Below are 17,978 nucleotides of genomic sequence, written 5' to 3'. Positions count from 1 at the left end.
GCCTATATAAGACCTTGTCTCAGCAGCTCTCTCTCTCTCATCTGAGGACGATTGCTTGTGTTGCAATCGAAATGTCGTGATCTATTATTTTCTATGTACGTGACTTGACCGAAAGACCCAAAGAGTATGAGCCCCTTCATGAATCCGTCGTCAAATTGCACACCGTGTGCAAAACCTCCGCGTCCTCACCATTTGAAGCCAGGTGTCCGTAGATGCGGCCGCTGGCGCTCACGTGCGACACCACCAGGCTGAACGTGTCGCTGGCCGGGAGTTCGGGCGCTAGGTAGGGGACACCGGCCCACTGCTGGGGTGGAACCACCATGCGGGACATCTCCTTGACGCACGCTGCGACGATGTCCTCGCCCATCCTCCTGTGCACCACTCCTGGATCTGCGATCGGCCTGCACAAAAGCGGGAAAACCCACGAAGGATAGGACAACTCGCTATCCTCTTCCCCACCATCACTCAAGGGGGATTACTAAGTGGCAAATACAGGTGATGAAAATCCCTGCGAGTTGTACTACCTTTTGACGTGGAAGGCCAGCCCCTGAAGTACCAGCAAGTTGCCGATGTCTCGCAGGTGGTCTTTATCTCCCGCCATTCGGCAGGTGAGTTGCACAGGCAGGGGGTCATCCCTCTCCATCTCCCCCTGCACAGCGAGCCACACCGAGCAATGACACCCGCAGTGTCACAGCGAGCACAGCCAGCAATGACACCCGCAGTGTCACACCGAGCACAACCAACAATGACACCCGCAGTGTCACACCGAGCACAGCCAGCAATGACACCCGCAGTGTCACACTGAGCCACAACTAGCAATGACACCCACAGTGTCACATTGAGCACAACCAACAATGACACCCGCAGTGTCACACTGAGCCACAGCCAGCAATGACACCCACAGTGTCACATCGAGCACAGCCAGCAATGACACCCGCAGTGTCATACTGAGCACAGCCAGCAATGACACCCACAGTGTCACACCGAGCACAGCCAGCAATGACACCCACAGTGTCACACTGAGCACAGCCAGCAATGACACCCACAGTGTCACACCGAGCCACAGCCAGCAATGACACCCGCAGTGTCACACTGAGCACAGCCATCAATGACACCCACAGTGTCACACCGAGCACAGCCAGCAATGACACCCACAGTGTCACACTGAGCACAGCCAGCAATGACACCCGCAGTGTCACACTGAGCCACAGCCAGCAATGACACCCACAGTGTCACACCGAGTACAGCCAGCAATGCCACCCGCAGTGTCACACAGAGCCACAGCCAGCAATGACGCCCACAGTATCACACCAAGCACAGCCAGCAATGACACCACAGTGTCACAACCGAGCACAGCCAGCAATGACACCCACAGTGTCACACCATGCACAGCCAGCAATGACACCCACAGTGTCACCCCCAGCACAACCAGCAATGACATCCACAGTGTCACACTGAGCCACAACCAACAATGACACCCGCAGTGTCACACCGAGCACAACCAGCAATGACATCCACAGTGTCACATTGAGCACAGCCAGCAATGACACCCGCAGTGTCACATTGAGCACAGCCAGCAATGACACCCGCAGTGTCACACTGAGCACAGCCAGCAATGACACCCGCAGTGTCACGCTAAGCACAGCCAGCAATGACACCCGCAGTGTCACATTGAGCACAGCCAGCAATGACACCCTCAGTGTCACACTGAGCCACAGCCAGCAATGACACCCGCAGTGTCACAATGAGCACAGCCAGCAATGACACCCGCAGTGTCACACTGAGCCACAACTAGCAATGACACCCGCAGTGTCACACTGAGCCACAGCCAGCAATGACACCCGCAGTGTCACACTGAGCCACAACCAACAATGACACCCACAGTGTCACACCGAGCACAACCAGCAATGACACCCACAGTGTCACACTGAGCCACAACCAACAATGACACCCACAGTGTCACACCGAGCACAGCCAGCAATGACACCCGCAGTGTCACACTGAGCCACAACCAACAATGACACCCACAGTGTCACACCGAGCACAGCCAGCAATGACACCCACAGTGTCACACTGAACAACAGCCAGCAATGACACCCACAGTGTCACACTGAGCACAGTCAGCAATGACACCCGCAGTGTCACACTGAGCCACAACCAACAATGACACCCACAGTGTCACACCGAGCACAGCCAGCAACGACACCCACAGTGTCACACTGAACAACAGCCAGCAATGACACCCACAGTGTCACCCCCAGCACAACCAGCAATGACATCCACAGTGTCACACTGAGCCACAACCAACAATGACACCCGCAGTGTCACACCGAGCACAACCAGCAATGACATCCACAGTGTCACATTGAGCACAGCCAGCAATGACACCCGCAGTGTCACATTGAGCACAGCCAGCAATGACACCCGCAGTGTCACACTGAGCACAACCAGCAATGACACCCGCAGTGTCACACTGAGCACAGCCAGCAATAACACCCGCAGTGTCACAGCGAGCACAGCCAGCAATGACACCCGCAGTGTCACAGCAAGCACAGCCAGCAATGACACCCACAGTGTCACACTGAGCCACAGCCAGCAATGACACCCACAGTGTCACACTGAGCCACAGCCAGCAATGACACCTACAGTGTCACACTGAGCACAGCCATCAATGACACCCGCAGTGTCACACCGAGCACAACCAGCAATGACACCCGCAGTGTCACACTGAGCCACAGCCAGCAACGACACCCACAGTGTCACACTGAGCCACAGCCAGCAATGACACCCGCAGTGTCACACCGAGCACAGCCAGCAATGACACCCGCAGTGTCACACTGAGCCACAACCAACAATGACACCCACAGTGTCACACCGAGCACAGCCAGCAATGACACCCACAGTGTCACACTGAACAACAGCCAGCAATGACACCCGCAGTGTCACACCGAGCACAGCCAGCAATAACACCCGCAGTGTCACAGCGAGCACAGCCAGCAATGACACCCGCAGTGTCACAGCGAGCACAGCCAGCAATGACACCCGCAGTGTCACATTGAGCACAGCCAGCAATGACACCCGCAGTGTCACCAACTGAAACAATCAAAAGCAATTATTTTCTAATGAAAATGATTTGTGACGTAATATTTCATTTTTAGTAATCTATGCAAAGTTATTTGGTCATACTTGTTGCTTTTGATAAACTAAAGGTCTTCCCCTGGCAACCTTCGTCCCCCGTCCAGCACTGAAATCCCGCCTCTGACCACAACTTCGTTGCCGGGGCTATCTCGAGACAAAGCTCCTTAATTTTGCATTTTCTTTGTGGAGGCAAAACCCAGTCCATCCTGGGCAATCCCGATCTTCCTGGCAACCGGCTGAAAAACCTCGGGATGCAGTTACTGCTCGCCCGAATCCAGGCTTTCTCAGCTTAACCAAACCGGCTGTCTGAATTGTCGGTCCCAGCAAGCTGGCAAGCCCAGCAAGGGCACACCCTGGCTCTCTCTGCCCAGGATAAAGAGGCGAGCGTGTCAGTTTTTGAAACCGTGAAGGGCCGTGCCATCAGGTTGTCGCAGCACTTCAACAAGACAATCCTTTGTCCATTGCTCCTAGAGGCTACAGCGATATCTGTACAGCTCTGAACTTTAATATATTGATACTGCTCCTTCGGTTCTTCTGGCGACCATCTGCCCCGCGAAAGCTCTGTGCTTTGGTAGCACGCTCTACATCCTGAACGGGCTCGCCTGTCTCCACCACTGCCTGTTGCTCCTTCAAGAAGCCGCGGGGGAATGCCCTCCCTCCTGCAAGAGAGGGACGACTCAATCCACTAAGAGGTTCCTGTCTCACCGGCTGGGAGAGCTTCACAGAGTTCCTCAAGTCACCCCCACAAGGGGTCTCTACCCATGCTGTCAGGAAGCACCACTACGTGGCCCTCATAGGTAGCCTGGCCCAAGGGGACCACGTCGACCATCGCTGTCACATAGTCCAGGGGGGTTACCAGGGTGTGCCTTGCACTTTGGCTGTCTCCGCTCGGAGGCATCTGACCTTTTCGCACTGTCGGCGAGTGGTCACTGCAGTGTCGATCGTGTCCTCGAGGTGGCTTGGACTTGGGTACACGTCGATGCCGTCCTTTCACAGGTGAGCGATGAACACGACCAACACCTTCGTGGTGGATAGATGTTAACTCCATGGCCTGGTATTCAGGAGGTCGTGGGTTCAATCCCGAACCTGATGCCTGTTGTATATTTGTAGTTTGCATGTCTCTCTTCCGTGATCGCGTGGATTTTTCTCCGGGTCCTCTAGTTTTTCCCTCCACATTAAGAAACATGCTTTTAGAGTATTTTACTGCTATAAATTTCCACATGATAGGCTACTTTGTTGAGTTATCATTTGTGGCCAGATTGCTTCTGAAAAATAGCTAGAGTAACTCAGTGGGCCTTACCTGGTAAAGCAAAAAATAGTTTAGTTTTAAATACCCTCGAGGAGAATGAGAGTCCGAGTGGAAGGACCAGGAAGTCCCAGCGTCACCCTGAGATTCCGTAACGCAAAAATCTGCGGCCGCTTTTGAAAATTGACATATACATGCCGTACAACATGTTTGAAATCGACAGGAGTAAAGTTGGACTTACGAACAAATCGAATTACGGAGACCTATGGAACCTAACTCGTTCGTAAGTAGAGGAGAGTCCCTGCAATGAGCTTTGGTTTTATTCTCATTATATTAAGGGATTTTTAAAAAAGGTAAAATAATAAAAAAATATACTGAAAAAAATAAAAACAATTTTTATTATGTTTTCCGAACGTTGCGCATCGCGATGAGTCACAGAACGTTTGTTAACATTCGTCTCCGCCAATCAGTACGCAGCAACGCACTACATAATGGAGCTGTGGCGTTTGGTGGGCAATGCAACCTTATGACTGCACCCAAGACTACACTGGTGAGTGTAAATATATTTCACAGTACACGGTTTCTTATATTTATGTTAGTTTTACATTTTAATACTGTACAGCATAAAATATATATTTATTCAATATGAATGGTAAGTTATTAAGTTTTGATTTAAAGCTTTCGTGACTGCAGTAATTCATATTCTTAGTTTTTTCAGTAAAGTCACGTTGAAGGGAAACAACAAAATAATAAAATATATATAAAACAATTAAAAAATTCTCACGACGTTTCGACCATAACTCAAACGGTCGTCTTCAGGTGTGTTGGTTTGCATAAATGTATTTTTAAACGGCTCATTTATTTATTTAAAAAACGTTAGCGCCACGCGCAACGATTTGGCAGTTTATTTAGGACTAGTCCATCTATATTCTGAAAAGAGGAGGGGGGAGACGACATTTTTTATAATGTATGCTGTCTGAAAGCCACTGTAAGCGTGAACAATCAATTAAGACCTGAAATGGTTTATCAAATCTTTCCAATGATTGCTAAGATAGAATCCATCTTCTCGGTTGAAATTGTCTCTGTGCTTGTATATGTGGATAGCCTCATGAACGAATCTCTCATGGAAGCCAGATGGCTTACAAAGAACCTCATTTCCAAGACAAAAATTTCATCTCCCCCCTCCTCTTTTCAGAATATAGATGGACTAGTCCTAAATAAACTGCCAAATCGTTGCGCGTGGCACTAACGTTTTTTTTATAAATAAATAAATGCGCCGTTTAAAAATAAATTAATGCAAACCAACACACCTGAAGACGACCGTTTGAGTTATGGTCGAAACGTCGTGAGAATTTTTTATTGTTTTATATATTTTATTATTTTGTTGTTTCCCTTCAACGTGACTTTACCGAAAAAACTAAGAATAAGTTATTAAGTGTTTATCATATGAAATGGCTCGTCACAAAGGCTGAGAACGTATCCGCAGTCTCGGACGAAAAAAATAATGGGCGGACCAGGTGTGATGGTTGCAGACTCCAGGATTCAGTTTTCTACTCATCTAAAGAACCTTGCCACCATAATCGACCACAATATCTCATTTGACCACCAATTTTCATATCAGGGCTCTACAACACATTCGGCCACTATTGAGCCAACACCGTGGCGTGTAGCATAGTATTGACGAGGCTCGATTATTGCAATGCGCAACTAGACGAGATGTCTGGTAAAAACATGACTAAGCTGCAGTGTGTAAAAAAAATTTCTGGCAAATTTCGTGACGGGTACTGCAATATCTGACCATGTCCGTCCGGTGCTCGCTGAGCTGCATTGGCTTCTGGTTGCTGAACTAATACATAAGGTTGCTCATTACACACAAAGTAGTCACCACAAATGAACCACGACACCTAGCTGATCTCATTAAAAAACAAACCAACACGCGAACTCCGGTAATCCTCACATCGGCTATTGGCTGGCCATGAAACAAAGACAGTCACCGCATCGTGCGCCCAGATGCGCTTCTGCAAGCCATTCGGAACACTCGTCCTTCCGATATTAGGAAGCCGTTGGAGCTGTGCACTTTTAAATCATCTCGATTGACAAACTAATTTCTTTAGAACTGAATTTTGTGTTTACTTTGATGTCCTTCCTCCACACCTCTGACTAGCAGTGGGCTACGTACAGTGCGAAAGAAGTTCAACATACAAACATCCCAATAGTACTGTTATATGTTATTCAATATACGAAGTTTTGATACATACTAACGAAGCTCAAGGAAGGCATCTGCTTCGTACGTCGAGATATTACTGCACTCTGGATTCACTCATCCCGAGTGATCCTCTCCCTATCCGCCAGGTTCGTAGCGTGGCGCGCTAACTGCTATACTACCCGCTCCCCGTTATAAGGAATGTATACACCATGTATAACACATGCAAGCCAAGACACAGTACAGATACAAAAACATAAATTCACAGTTTACAACAAGGAAATGTCTGAGAAACGCTTAACGATACCATTTCCTTGACGTAGCAGTATTTCTCAGAAATGGCATCGGACAAGAAGTCGCACGCTCCGGCCGACCATTCCGCGCTGCCGCCTGTTGGCCTGGAAAAGGAGACGGTCAGAGGCACGCACACACACACACACACGCACTCACTCTACTACAGTGGCCTCTCGATTGTCGGCGTGCGGTTTCTCCAATTTGCGGATTAACTGCGCGCACCTGAGATTGGCAAATTAATAACTCGTGGAATTTTCCCTGAAGCCAAAATTAATGTTAAAACAGTTACCGTATTTTCCCGCATATAACCCACGGGGTATACATTTTACAAACATAACAAGACCCTGCGGGGTATATGGAGGTGCAGGCTATCCCGCTAAATGTTTTCATGGTAGGACTATCCACTATGCAACACTTACCTTTGACTAAAGCACTGCTGAATAAACCACTCATACTGAAATTGCACGTTATCACGTTTTAAATCATCCAAATTGTTTGTACAATGAAACGACAATGTTTGAAGTGGGCGCACTTTGTTTACCAGCAACGGGAGAGCTGGGGGGAGAGAGAGGTGGGGGATTGGGGGCGAGGCAATGGCGTAACCGTAGTGCCGCTATTGTCTGTGCAGTGCGCAATCTACCAGTGCTAAAACTGTACTTATCTACCAGTTATGTGATACTTATTTATTGGATATTTACATTTGTTACTTATTTACTGTTTTAAGTTCACTCGTTTCCGGTTAGCTTGTTTTCTTTGTGCACGTTATGATTTTAATGTTAACAATTGATAGTGGAATGTATTACAAATGTAAACTTCGTGTTAATATGATGGAATTAAGCTGCGGTAACGACGTTAAAGATATGAATGCATGCGGGGTATATGGAGGTGTGGGCTATCTGAAATTTGTTTTACGCAAAACGCTATTTTTGCGGGGTATATGTGTCTGCGGGTTATATGCGTATGCGGGCTATATGCGGGAAAATACGGTAGTTATTCTTGGAAATGTTTATTAACAGTAACATGTTTAAACCGAACAAATATGTGCTCTGGTTCATCCGAAATCCGCGTGTTCGCTCTACAATACAGTAGTTGCAGATCTTTACAACAGTGGGTGGGAGTTGAATTGATGTTGATTGGCGTGGCTCTGCAGCTGTCCACTTCATGGGCTGAGTCTTCTGTGTGGGAGCAGGAAAGTGTTATCACTGAGCAAGGCCATCGAATACTAATGATCGATAATTAGTATTTGTTCTAAATCGAAAGAGTAATAATCGAAATCGTAAGTTGTGCTTCATTTTGAGTGATTTGTCCGATAATTTACTTTGTGGCACAGAGATCCATTGAAAATTAATATTTTGTGATTATCTGCAATTTTGAATTGTCCGCGGCCATCCTCCCCATCAAAAGCGAGGATAATCGAGAGTCGACTGTACTTGACACTCCTATTGTCACTGCTTTGTGGCAGAGAAAGGAACGAAAGCCCACGAGCACAAGGGGACAACATTCACAGGGCCGCAGACAAGTGACGGACACCAACTTGCCAAACTGCCACCTCACAGCCCCGTGAGTTTACAGGCACGCGCTATCACCACGGTCAACTTCGTAAACGCAGTCACCTAAAACTACCACTCATTGATTACAGGTATGTAAACAATCTAGATTAAGTTTTCGTGACTGCAGGGATCCACTATCAAAGATTTGTTCATGAAGCCATCCAGATATATAAACATAGGCGTAACTTCAACTGAGAAGATGGATACAAATTGAGCAATCATTGGAAGGATGTTATTAGCCAGGTACACAATTTCAACCGAGAGGATGATAATAAACTCAGCAATCGTTTGAAAGATGTCATCAACCACTTTGGGTCATGACTTGATTTGTGTTTTCTTGGTGTAGACCTACTGCCCGTGTTGGAGACCTCTCCTACATTACCATTAGCTGCCCCGCCCATCTCTAAACCTTTATAAACAGCCTGCCTCAGAAGCTTTCCCCCTCTTTTTCACCTGATGATGACTGCTTGTGTTGCGATTGAAACGTCGTAGTATTTTTATTATTTTTTTATTCACTTTATTTTCATTTGTATTATTTTATTGTTATTATTTTTTCTATCTACGTGACTTAACCGAAAGAACCATAAAATATGAATTCCTGCAGTCACAAATGTTGAGTAAAAATTTAAATACTTTCTTTTTTTAAAGGCTGAGTTTAAAAAAGTCAATAAAAAATAGACTGCTTCTGATTTGTTCAGCACTCTGGATGAAATAATTAAGTGCAGCACCCCCAGGGAGGATAGAGACTGAGACTGCATGCCACCCCCATGCTATATTCTCGTAACGAGCCGACGACTGGCACTCGAGGGAGAAGGACCAACATGAAGTGTTTAAAGACAATATTCACGAATCAAGCAAATCCATGGGGGGAGATGATTGGATGGAGATGGGATTCATGAAACCTTCAGAAAAATCACAAGACAATGTTTCTGGCCATGCGGACGGGCCGGCTTCAGGCAAATTGCAAACGTACGAAAGGAAAGGGTTATAAACATGTTACATTGTTCACACGCGCGTGCACATCTGCCGTGGCAGTGTGAACGCGGGTTGTGAGGGAGCGCTTACGTCAAGCAAGCGAGGCAGCAGTGTACCGCCATGGCAGGGTAGCGGCTGCACGCCATGTCGATGGGGCGCAGTTCGCTCGGCGCCACCACCGCCGCATCTCCGTAGTCGAGCAGCAGCACCTGCACTCGGAGACCGGGCGGTGCGATAAACCGCACACAGGCGTGTCAAGTTAGTCAGTCAAGTTAGTTAATCAGTCAGTCGTCTGAGTGAGGAGCCCAGGTGGAGTGTCGGGCTCCATCCACCCCTCCGATTTTATGAACGATCGCAACTCGTGGGTCATGCTTCGATGGAAAATAATTAAGTCTCTCGCTTTTACCATCTCGTTTGCAGTCTCTTTCGGTTTCTGCTCCCAAACATATTATAATGAAATAAAGTTTTGAACCTTGGTAAAGTTGTTTCTCTAGTCCATGCCCACCCCCCACTGCTCCAACATTAAGCTCAACATGTAGCAATTTCCTCTCTACCCATAAGACTCACTACTCAATAGCAAAGCCACACTTACTGTAGAGAGACACACAAACAACACAAAACACCCTCTCTATATTTGCCCAAGAGCCACAAGTGGTTATTGTAGGTTTTGGCCGAGTGACAGAAGGCCCCGCGCCTAGTCCAGAGCGAAGACAAAGGGGTGTGAGGCATCCCGTATGAAAAGGCGTCTCAGATGAGGAGCGAGCAGGAGCAGAAACAGCAGCAGTGAGTGAAGGAGGATCTCTAAGATGCCAGCACAGAATTTATTTACTTCACAAATATTCTCTTCAGAGTTTAGTGAATATCCTGCACATCAGAGACTGGGGTGTGGCCCCGTGCCTGCCTCACGTTGTGTGTGGCGGCATACCCGGATCAGGACAGCAGCACGCAGACGCAGCTGCCCTGAGACCGAGCAGAAGACACAGGCACTGGTGAGGAAGCGGGGGACTCGGAGAAAGCCAGCCCAGGACTCTCACCTCCTGTGACTCAGCGCCAGTCTCGAGCTGTGACCCTGGGTAATGCATTGTAAATGGCGTCACAAGCTGCTCAAACTGTGTCGTACGGTAGTGGCCTAGCGCCTTTTAACACGTAGTAGTACTTTCATGACGCAATACCATCCAAAAGAGGTTTTTGTTGGGTTGGATCGCGTAAAAATGAATGTGTCATGAAACCTGCCACCACCCGACACAGCCAATTAGTAAGGTTTGTTACGTAAACAACTTGATGAAGATTGATGTTGTAATTACTGTCGAAACGTCACGGTACTTGATTTGTAAATGTTGTGGGTTTTCTCTCCAATACACACCGTGTGTACTGAACTTGTAAATAATTGGCACGTTTTGTTTACGTAACAAACCTGACTAGTTGGCTGTGTTGGGTGGGGATGGCGGGTTTAACGACACATTTAGATTTACACGCTCTAACCCAAAATATTAAATAAACTTCTCTTATGGACAATATTGGAGCGAAAGCCTCCTACGTTATAAACCCTGCACCATACTTCACCCTGGGAGACTCTGCAATGCGATGGGTACCCACTGTCGCAATGAAACATGGAAATCAGAAACGTGGACAACAAATGAAAACGGAGAGTGCAAGAAAATAGACAGCTGTTCACAGCGGCGTGGAGAGATGGGATGCTGGAAATTACACTGAGACACAGAAAAAGGTACAGAGTACATTAGACAAAACAGGCAAATTAGAGACACAAATTTGAGCTTACCGCAGCACTGACGATAATCATGATAAAAACAGAGATGCACGCTTGGAACAAGGATAAGACAGAGAGAGGAAGAGGTGTGGATTGGAGGGGGGAACGCAAGTTGGACAAATCGCATTGAGCTCCAATACAGCAGCGGATAGAGCAGAGCGAAGATTGTGAAAGAGTAGAGAGAAATTCCTGCTGAGAAAGATGCATGTGGATTAGATGACAAACCCACATTAGAGAAGCGTCGTTTTTTGGTTATTATCCATCAGCGGATAGATCATGGCTGATGAAGATGACAGATGAGCGACTTGGATCCTGCCCTGGTGTCGCCCGATTTCTCCATGCAACGTCATCGGCCAAAGTACGTTAAGTCACACAATGGCTAAAGGAGGCTAATATAGAGTTCTCTCGATTATCCGATTGACGGATTAACCGCGCACCGAGATTTTGATTTGCCCTTAAACCTAAGTTAATAATCTAAAAACATTTCTACATTTTCTTGGTTCTTTCGGTAAAGTCACGTAGAATGGAAATAAAATAATAAAAATAAAACATGATAAAACAAAATTCTCACGATGTTTCGGCCACAACACAAGTAGCCTTCTTCAGATGAAGGAACTACGACTACACAATCTGCAAAGCCATCACTCCAGCCATGAAGAAGGATCCTCTTGAGGAGCCATTCAAAACCATCACCTTACCCTACATTGCGGGGGTCACAAAAAAAATCTCCAAAATCCTGAATGAACACAAGATCCAGGTCCGTTTCAACACAGTACATAAAATCCATGATCTGGTTCCGTCTGTAAAAGGTGTGGTTCCAGACATACAGTACCCGGACGTCTACAAACTAAGTTGCCTCTGTGGTAGCAGCTACATTGGAGAAACCAAACGACATATCTCGGACCGCATCCGTGAACATAAAGCAGACCTGAAACACGGTAAGACGAACACCTCAGCCGTGGCAGATCACTGTTATAATTCAGTGGGCTCACATGACATTGACTTCTCCACGACGGAGGTTCTCTGCAAGCCATCCGGCTACCATGAGAGATTCGTTCATGAGGCCATCCACATATACAAACACAGAGACAATTTCAACCGAGAAGATGGATTCTGGCTTAGTAACCATTAGAAAGACGTTATAAACCATTTTGGTTCTGAATTCATTGTATTTTTCGGTGACTTTCAGACCGCAGTCGATTCGCTGGCACTGCCTCTTAGTACCTTTTACACGACGGTCAATGGTATGGTTTATAGCATGTTGTATAATAATAAATAGTATAACATTGTAATGTTTAACATAATTCATAAGGAAATATATAGTATCGTATGTATAGTGAATATACAGCAGTGTGGTATACAGTAGGGTTGGTAGAATAATACAGTGTAATATTACAAGTCTAATATTATTATAGTCTAAAGTATAGGGTAGTGTATAGTAACGCATTGTATAATTCAATGGTGGGTTTGTCTATGGCAGTGTATATTACGGTGTATAGTTGTGTAATGTAGAAAAAAGTTTAGTTGGAGACATATCAATATAATGCATAATGTTAGAGCTTACATTGGGCTGTGTATACGACATTATACAAAGTAGTTTAGATTGTATAGTAGTATAGTTTATAACATGGTTGTAACGCAACACAGGACAGATCAGCGCATCATGGCTGTTTCTCCCTCCTCCTCCGTTCCGAGCATAGATGGACTCGTCCGTCTAAACAAAGCTCGTCGCTTTCCGTGGTGCTCACGTTGAAAAGAAAAAAAACGCCACCCATTTTTTCGCCATATCGCATTGTAATGTATAACTACTTATTGTTAGTAGCTCAGCTGATTGGAGAGTATATAGAGTTTATTGATAATATTGATGTAGTTTATATTTTAGTTTTTTATTAGTTTATTATATGGTATTTATTATATAGTGTAGTGTATACCCAGTTACTTTATGTCAATAGCTCAACTTATTGAAGAATATATTGAGTACATTTATTATATTGATGTAGTTTAAACTTAGTTTTTTCACATCGGTTTATTGTATGATAGTTGGGTAGTTGCAGTCCTTTACCGTCCATATACTAAATGCCTCCGTTGATATGTAAACTTTGACTTTTAACATAGCTATTTCCGTGACCAGTTACATGCTAATCCCTCACATTAACATCATGCTAATCTCCCAGTTACATGCTAATGTCTGACTTTAACACCCTACTGATCCAACACTTTAACATAGCTATTTCAATGCTAAATTCTCCTGTTTGATATGTAAACTCCTTTGTCAAGGCGCTTTACTTCTTCCACCTAGCTTAAAAGACGCTGCGAATCTTAGCAGCGTTCATTGAAGCGCAGTCGGCCCGACAGTTCTGTTCCTTCACCTGAAGAAGGCTACTTGTGTTGTGGTCGAAACGTGGTGAGAATTTATTTTATCATGTTTTATTTTTATTATTTTATTTCCATTCTACGTGACTTTACCGAAAGAACCAAGAAGAAGAATCCCTGCAGTCACGAAAGCTTTAAATCGAAATTCATTTCTACATTGTTATTCTTGGAAATTTTTATTACAAATCACGTGCTTAAACCGTACAAATGTTGCTCCGGTTAATCCAAAACCCACGTGATCGCCTCAACAGTACAGTAGTTGCAGATCTTTACAATAGTGGGTGAAGTTTGATTGATGGTGATTTGACATAGTGTATAGTAGTGGCTTTACCGAAAGAACCAAAGAGTATAGATTTCCAGCAGTCATGAAAGCTTAAAATCTAGATTGAACCGCCTCTACAGGGAGGATTTTCACACAACTGTGAGAGCTTTTAACAGACTGCGAGACAATAAGGCTCGCCTGACCGAGTCGCTAACCTCTCTTAAGAGATGCCGCGATAACAAGGTAATACCGATCGCATTTACACTCACATCTGCTGCTGTCACTTCTCCTAACGCTAAACGGATCTTGTTTAAAGCCAGCCTATCGCTAATCTCAGAGAGAACAAAGATTGCTCCGATTTGAACTTGATAATTTAGACAAGACTCTCTTACATTCACACTTAAAATTAACAGATAAAATGTCCACTTCTGATTGGGACCATGTAGATAACATGACAGTCTACTCTGCTAATTCCATGTCAACCAAATGTAAAGTTGATAAAATAAAATAACACAATAATATTCTCACGACGTTTCGGCCACAACACAAACGGCCTTCATCAGGTGAAGGGACGAGACTGTCTGGAGGACAGCGCTGGCCGAAACGTCGTGAGAATATTATTGTGTTATTTTATTTTATCAATTTATTATTTTATTCTCGTTCTACATGACTTTACCGAAAGAACCAAAGAAGATGAATCCTTGCAGTCACGAAAGCTTTACATCGAAAAATGTAAAGTTAACATGATCGTTAAATTCAACCTCCTGTTAAAAAAGAAGCCAGAGCCACACGTTAAAAAGTTAGATGTTAACAAAATTGTCATCAATTTCCGACAGCCTAAAATCGGTACTAGCTAAAGGGTTGAATTTCACAGTCACCCCTAAACATATCCCAGTGGATGATATAATCGCCCAGGTCGCCGTCGCCCTCAAAAGGCTTGGGACACATCGTGACAGACGTTGATAGATCTGAAATTGCCACCACCCTTAAAAATGCTAATAACCCCATTAGTAACATCAGCAAAGACGAGCGCTCTGAATTTTGATTTAAAGCTTTCGTAACTGCATGGATTCATCTTCTTGGTTCTTTCAGTAAAGTCACGTAGAAGGGAAATAATAAAACATAATAAAATAAAATTATCACGACGTTTCGGCCACAACACAAGCAGCCGTCTTCAGGTGAAGAAACAGAACTTTCGGGAAGACAGCGTTCCAATGAACACCGCTAAGCTTGGCAGCGTCTTTTAAGCTGGGTGGGAGGAGCAGAGCGCCTTGACAAAGGAGTTTACAGATCAACAGAAGAATTTAGCATTGAAGTAGCTAAGTTAATGTGATAGATTAGCAGGATGTTAAAGTCAGAAATTAGCATGTAACTGGGAAATTATATTAAACATTACACTGAAAGGTACTAAGAGATTAGCGGGATGTTATAATGAGAAATTAGCATGTAACTGGGAGATTAGCATGATGTTAATGTGAGGGATTAGCATGTAACTGGTCACGGAAATAGCTATGTTAAAAGTCAAAGTTTACATATCAACAGAGGCATTTAGTATATTAACACTAAAGAACTGCAACTACCCACCTATCATACAATAAACCGATGTGAAAGAACTAAATATAAACTACATTAATATAATCAATGTACTCAATATATTTTCCAATAAATTGAGCTAGTAACATTAAATAACTGAGTATAGACTACACTATATAATGAATACCATATAGTAAACTGATAAAAGATAAAATATAAACTACATCAATATTATCAATAAACTCAATATACTCTCCAATCAGCTGAGCTACTAGCAATAAGTCACTATACATTACAATTCTATGTCGAAAAAAGTAGCGGTTTCTTTTCAACGCTAGCACCACGGAAAGCAGCGAGCGTTGTTTACACGGACGGGTCCATCTATGCTCGGAACGGAGGAGGGGGGAGAGAGAGAGAGAAACAACCACGGTGCGCTACTCTGTCCTGTGCTGCGTTACAACTATGCCGAAGGAGCTAAGAATATGAATGCACATTACAATTCCTTATAGGGGAAACACATACTAATTAACGGATTACTAACATAGCATATAATCACTAACACACATTACAACTAATTACTAATCTACAACTCATTACTAATCATAACCATTGACTGATTACTAATCGATTATATAATTACAATACCCCCCCCCTTCGCCTCAAATCACTGCACCTGATATGAGTTAAATGATGACGTCACCCTGCTGCTCTATTTAAAACCGGGAGCAAGCGAGGGCTTTACCATTCTGGCGAATTGCCCGATGATGCTGGATGTATTTACCAGCGAAAGGTCGTACTCAAACTGTAAATGTTCTGGATTCACTCTTCAACACACCGGTGGGCTAAAGTAGTGAATTATTTGTCTTTTGTCAACGTGGCACTTTTTTTTGCTGATTGGCCGTGTCGGGTGGTGGAGGGTTACGACACATTTATAAATAACGCGATCTAACCCAAAAACCTTTATTATGAATAATATTGGTCGCGAAAGCCTACGTGTTAAACTAGACTATGCATTACAATATTATACCTTCCAATCTAAACTACACTGTATAATATCGTATACACAGCCCAATATAAGCTCTAACATTATGTATTATATTGATATGCCTCCAACTAAACTTGTTCTACATTACACGACTATACACAGTACTATACACTGCCATAGACAAACCCACCATTGAATTATACCATGCGTTACTATACACTACCCTATACTTTAGACTATAATAATATTAGACTTGTAATATTACACTATGTATTACTCTACCAACCCTACTGTATACCACACTGCTGTATATTCACTATACAATTACGAGACTGTATATTGCCTTATAGATCATATTAAACATTACACTGTTTTACTATTTATTATTATACAATATGCTATAAACCATATCATTGACCGTCGCGTGAAAGGTACTAAGAGGCAATGCCAGCGAATGGACTGCGGTCTGAAAGTCACCGTAAAACACAATCAATCAAGAACCGAAATGGTTTATCACGTCCTTCCAATGATTACTAAGCCAGAATCCATCTTCTCGGTTGAAATTGTCTCTGTGTTTGTATATGTGGATGGCCTCATGAACGAATCTCTCATGGTAGCCGGATGGCTTGCAGAGAACCTCCGTCGTGGAGAAGTCAATGTCATGTGACCCCACTGAATTATAACAGTGATCTGCCACGGCTGAGGTGTTCATCCTACCGTGTTTCAGGTCTGCTTTATGTTCGCGGATGCGGTCCAAGACATGTCGTTTGGTTTCTCCAATGTAACTGCGACTACAGAGGCAACTTAGTTTGTAGACGCCCGGGTACTGTATGTCTGGAACCACATCTTTTACAGACGGGACCAGATCACGGATTTTAAGTACTGTGTTGAATCGGACCTGGATCTTGTGTTCATTCAGGATTTTGGATATTTTTTGTGACCCCTGCAATGTAGGGTAAGGTGATGGTTTTGAATGGCTCAAGAGGATCCTTCTTCATGGTTGGAGTGATGGCTTTGCGGATTGTGTAGTCGGAGTAACCATTAGCCTTGAGAGCCTGGTGTACGTGCTTGAGTTCACTGGCATTGTGTTCCTGGTCAGAGATGCATTTGGCTCTATGATGTAGAGACTTGATGAGGGAATTCTTCTGGGATGAATGGTGGTGGGAATCCGGTTTTAGGTAAGCATCCGTATGGGTAGCTTTCCTGTAGACAGAGTGGCTCATTGAACCATCAGGTCTCCTTTTAATTAGGACATCCAAAAAGGGTAGCTTACTATCTTTTTCGACTTCCATGGCGAATCTGATGGCTGGGTGTATGGAATTGATGTGGTCGAGGAATTGGTCTAGAGCCGGCTGGCCATGTGGCCACATGACAAAAGTGTCATCCACGTACCTCTTCCATAACATCGGGCGTAGAGTGGCAGTCTGGATGGCGTCAGTCTCAAATTTCTCCATGAAAACGTTGGCTACAACCGGAGATAGGGGGGAGCCCATTGGGGTGCCCTCAGTTTGTTTGTAGAAGCTTAGCAGTGTTCATTGGAACGCTGTCTTCCCGACAGTTGTTTCTTCACCTGAAGACGGCTGCTTGTGTTGTGGCCGAAACGTCGTGATACTTTTATTTTATTATGTTTTATTTTTATCATTTTATTATT

The 17,978-nt window shown here is 44.5% G+C and overlaps 1 protein-coding gene across 5 annotated transcripts in view; it reads right to left on the bottom strand.

The window, feature by feature from the left end:
* Positions 1-17,978, bottom strand: part of LOC116957289 (RING finger protein 17-like) — a 126,342-nt gene that overhangs the window by 38,023 nt on the left and 70,341 nt on the right. For all 5 annotated transcript variants that reach the window (XM_032979346.2, XM_032979344.2, XM_032979342.2 and 2 more), the window contains exons 28-31: positions 9,497-9,615; positions 6,895-6,985; positions 525-649; positions 190-401 (exon numbers count right to left, since the gene is read on the bottom strand). In XM_032979346.2, the coding sequence (XP_032835237.2) occupies positions 190-401; positions 525-649; positions 6,895-6,985; positions 9,497-9,615 (547 nt within the window). The remainder of the gene's footprint in view (positions 1-189; positions 402-524; positions 650-6,894; positions 6,986-9,496; positions 9,616-17,978) is intronic.

Source organism: Petromyzon marinus, chromosome 72, assembly GCF_048934315.1.
Source record: "Petromyzon marinus isolate PM22_M1 ecotype Great Lakes invasive population chromosome 72, UKy_Petmar_22M1.pri1.0, whole genome shotgun sequence".
Taxonomy (NCBI): domain Eukaryota; kingdom Metazoa; phylum Chordata; class Hyperoartia; order Petromyzontiformes; family Petromyzontidae; genus Petromyzon; species Petromyzon marinus.
This window is presented reverse-complemented; position numbering and strand designations above follow the sequence as displayed.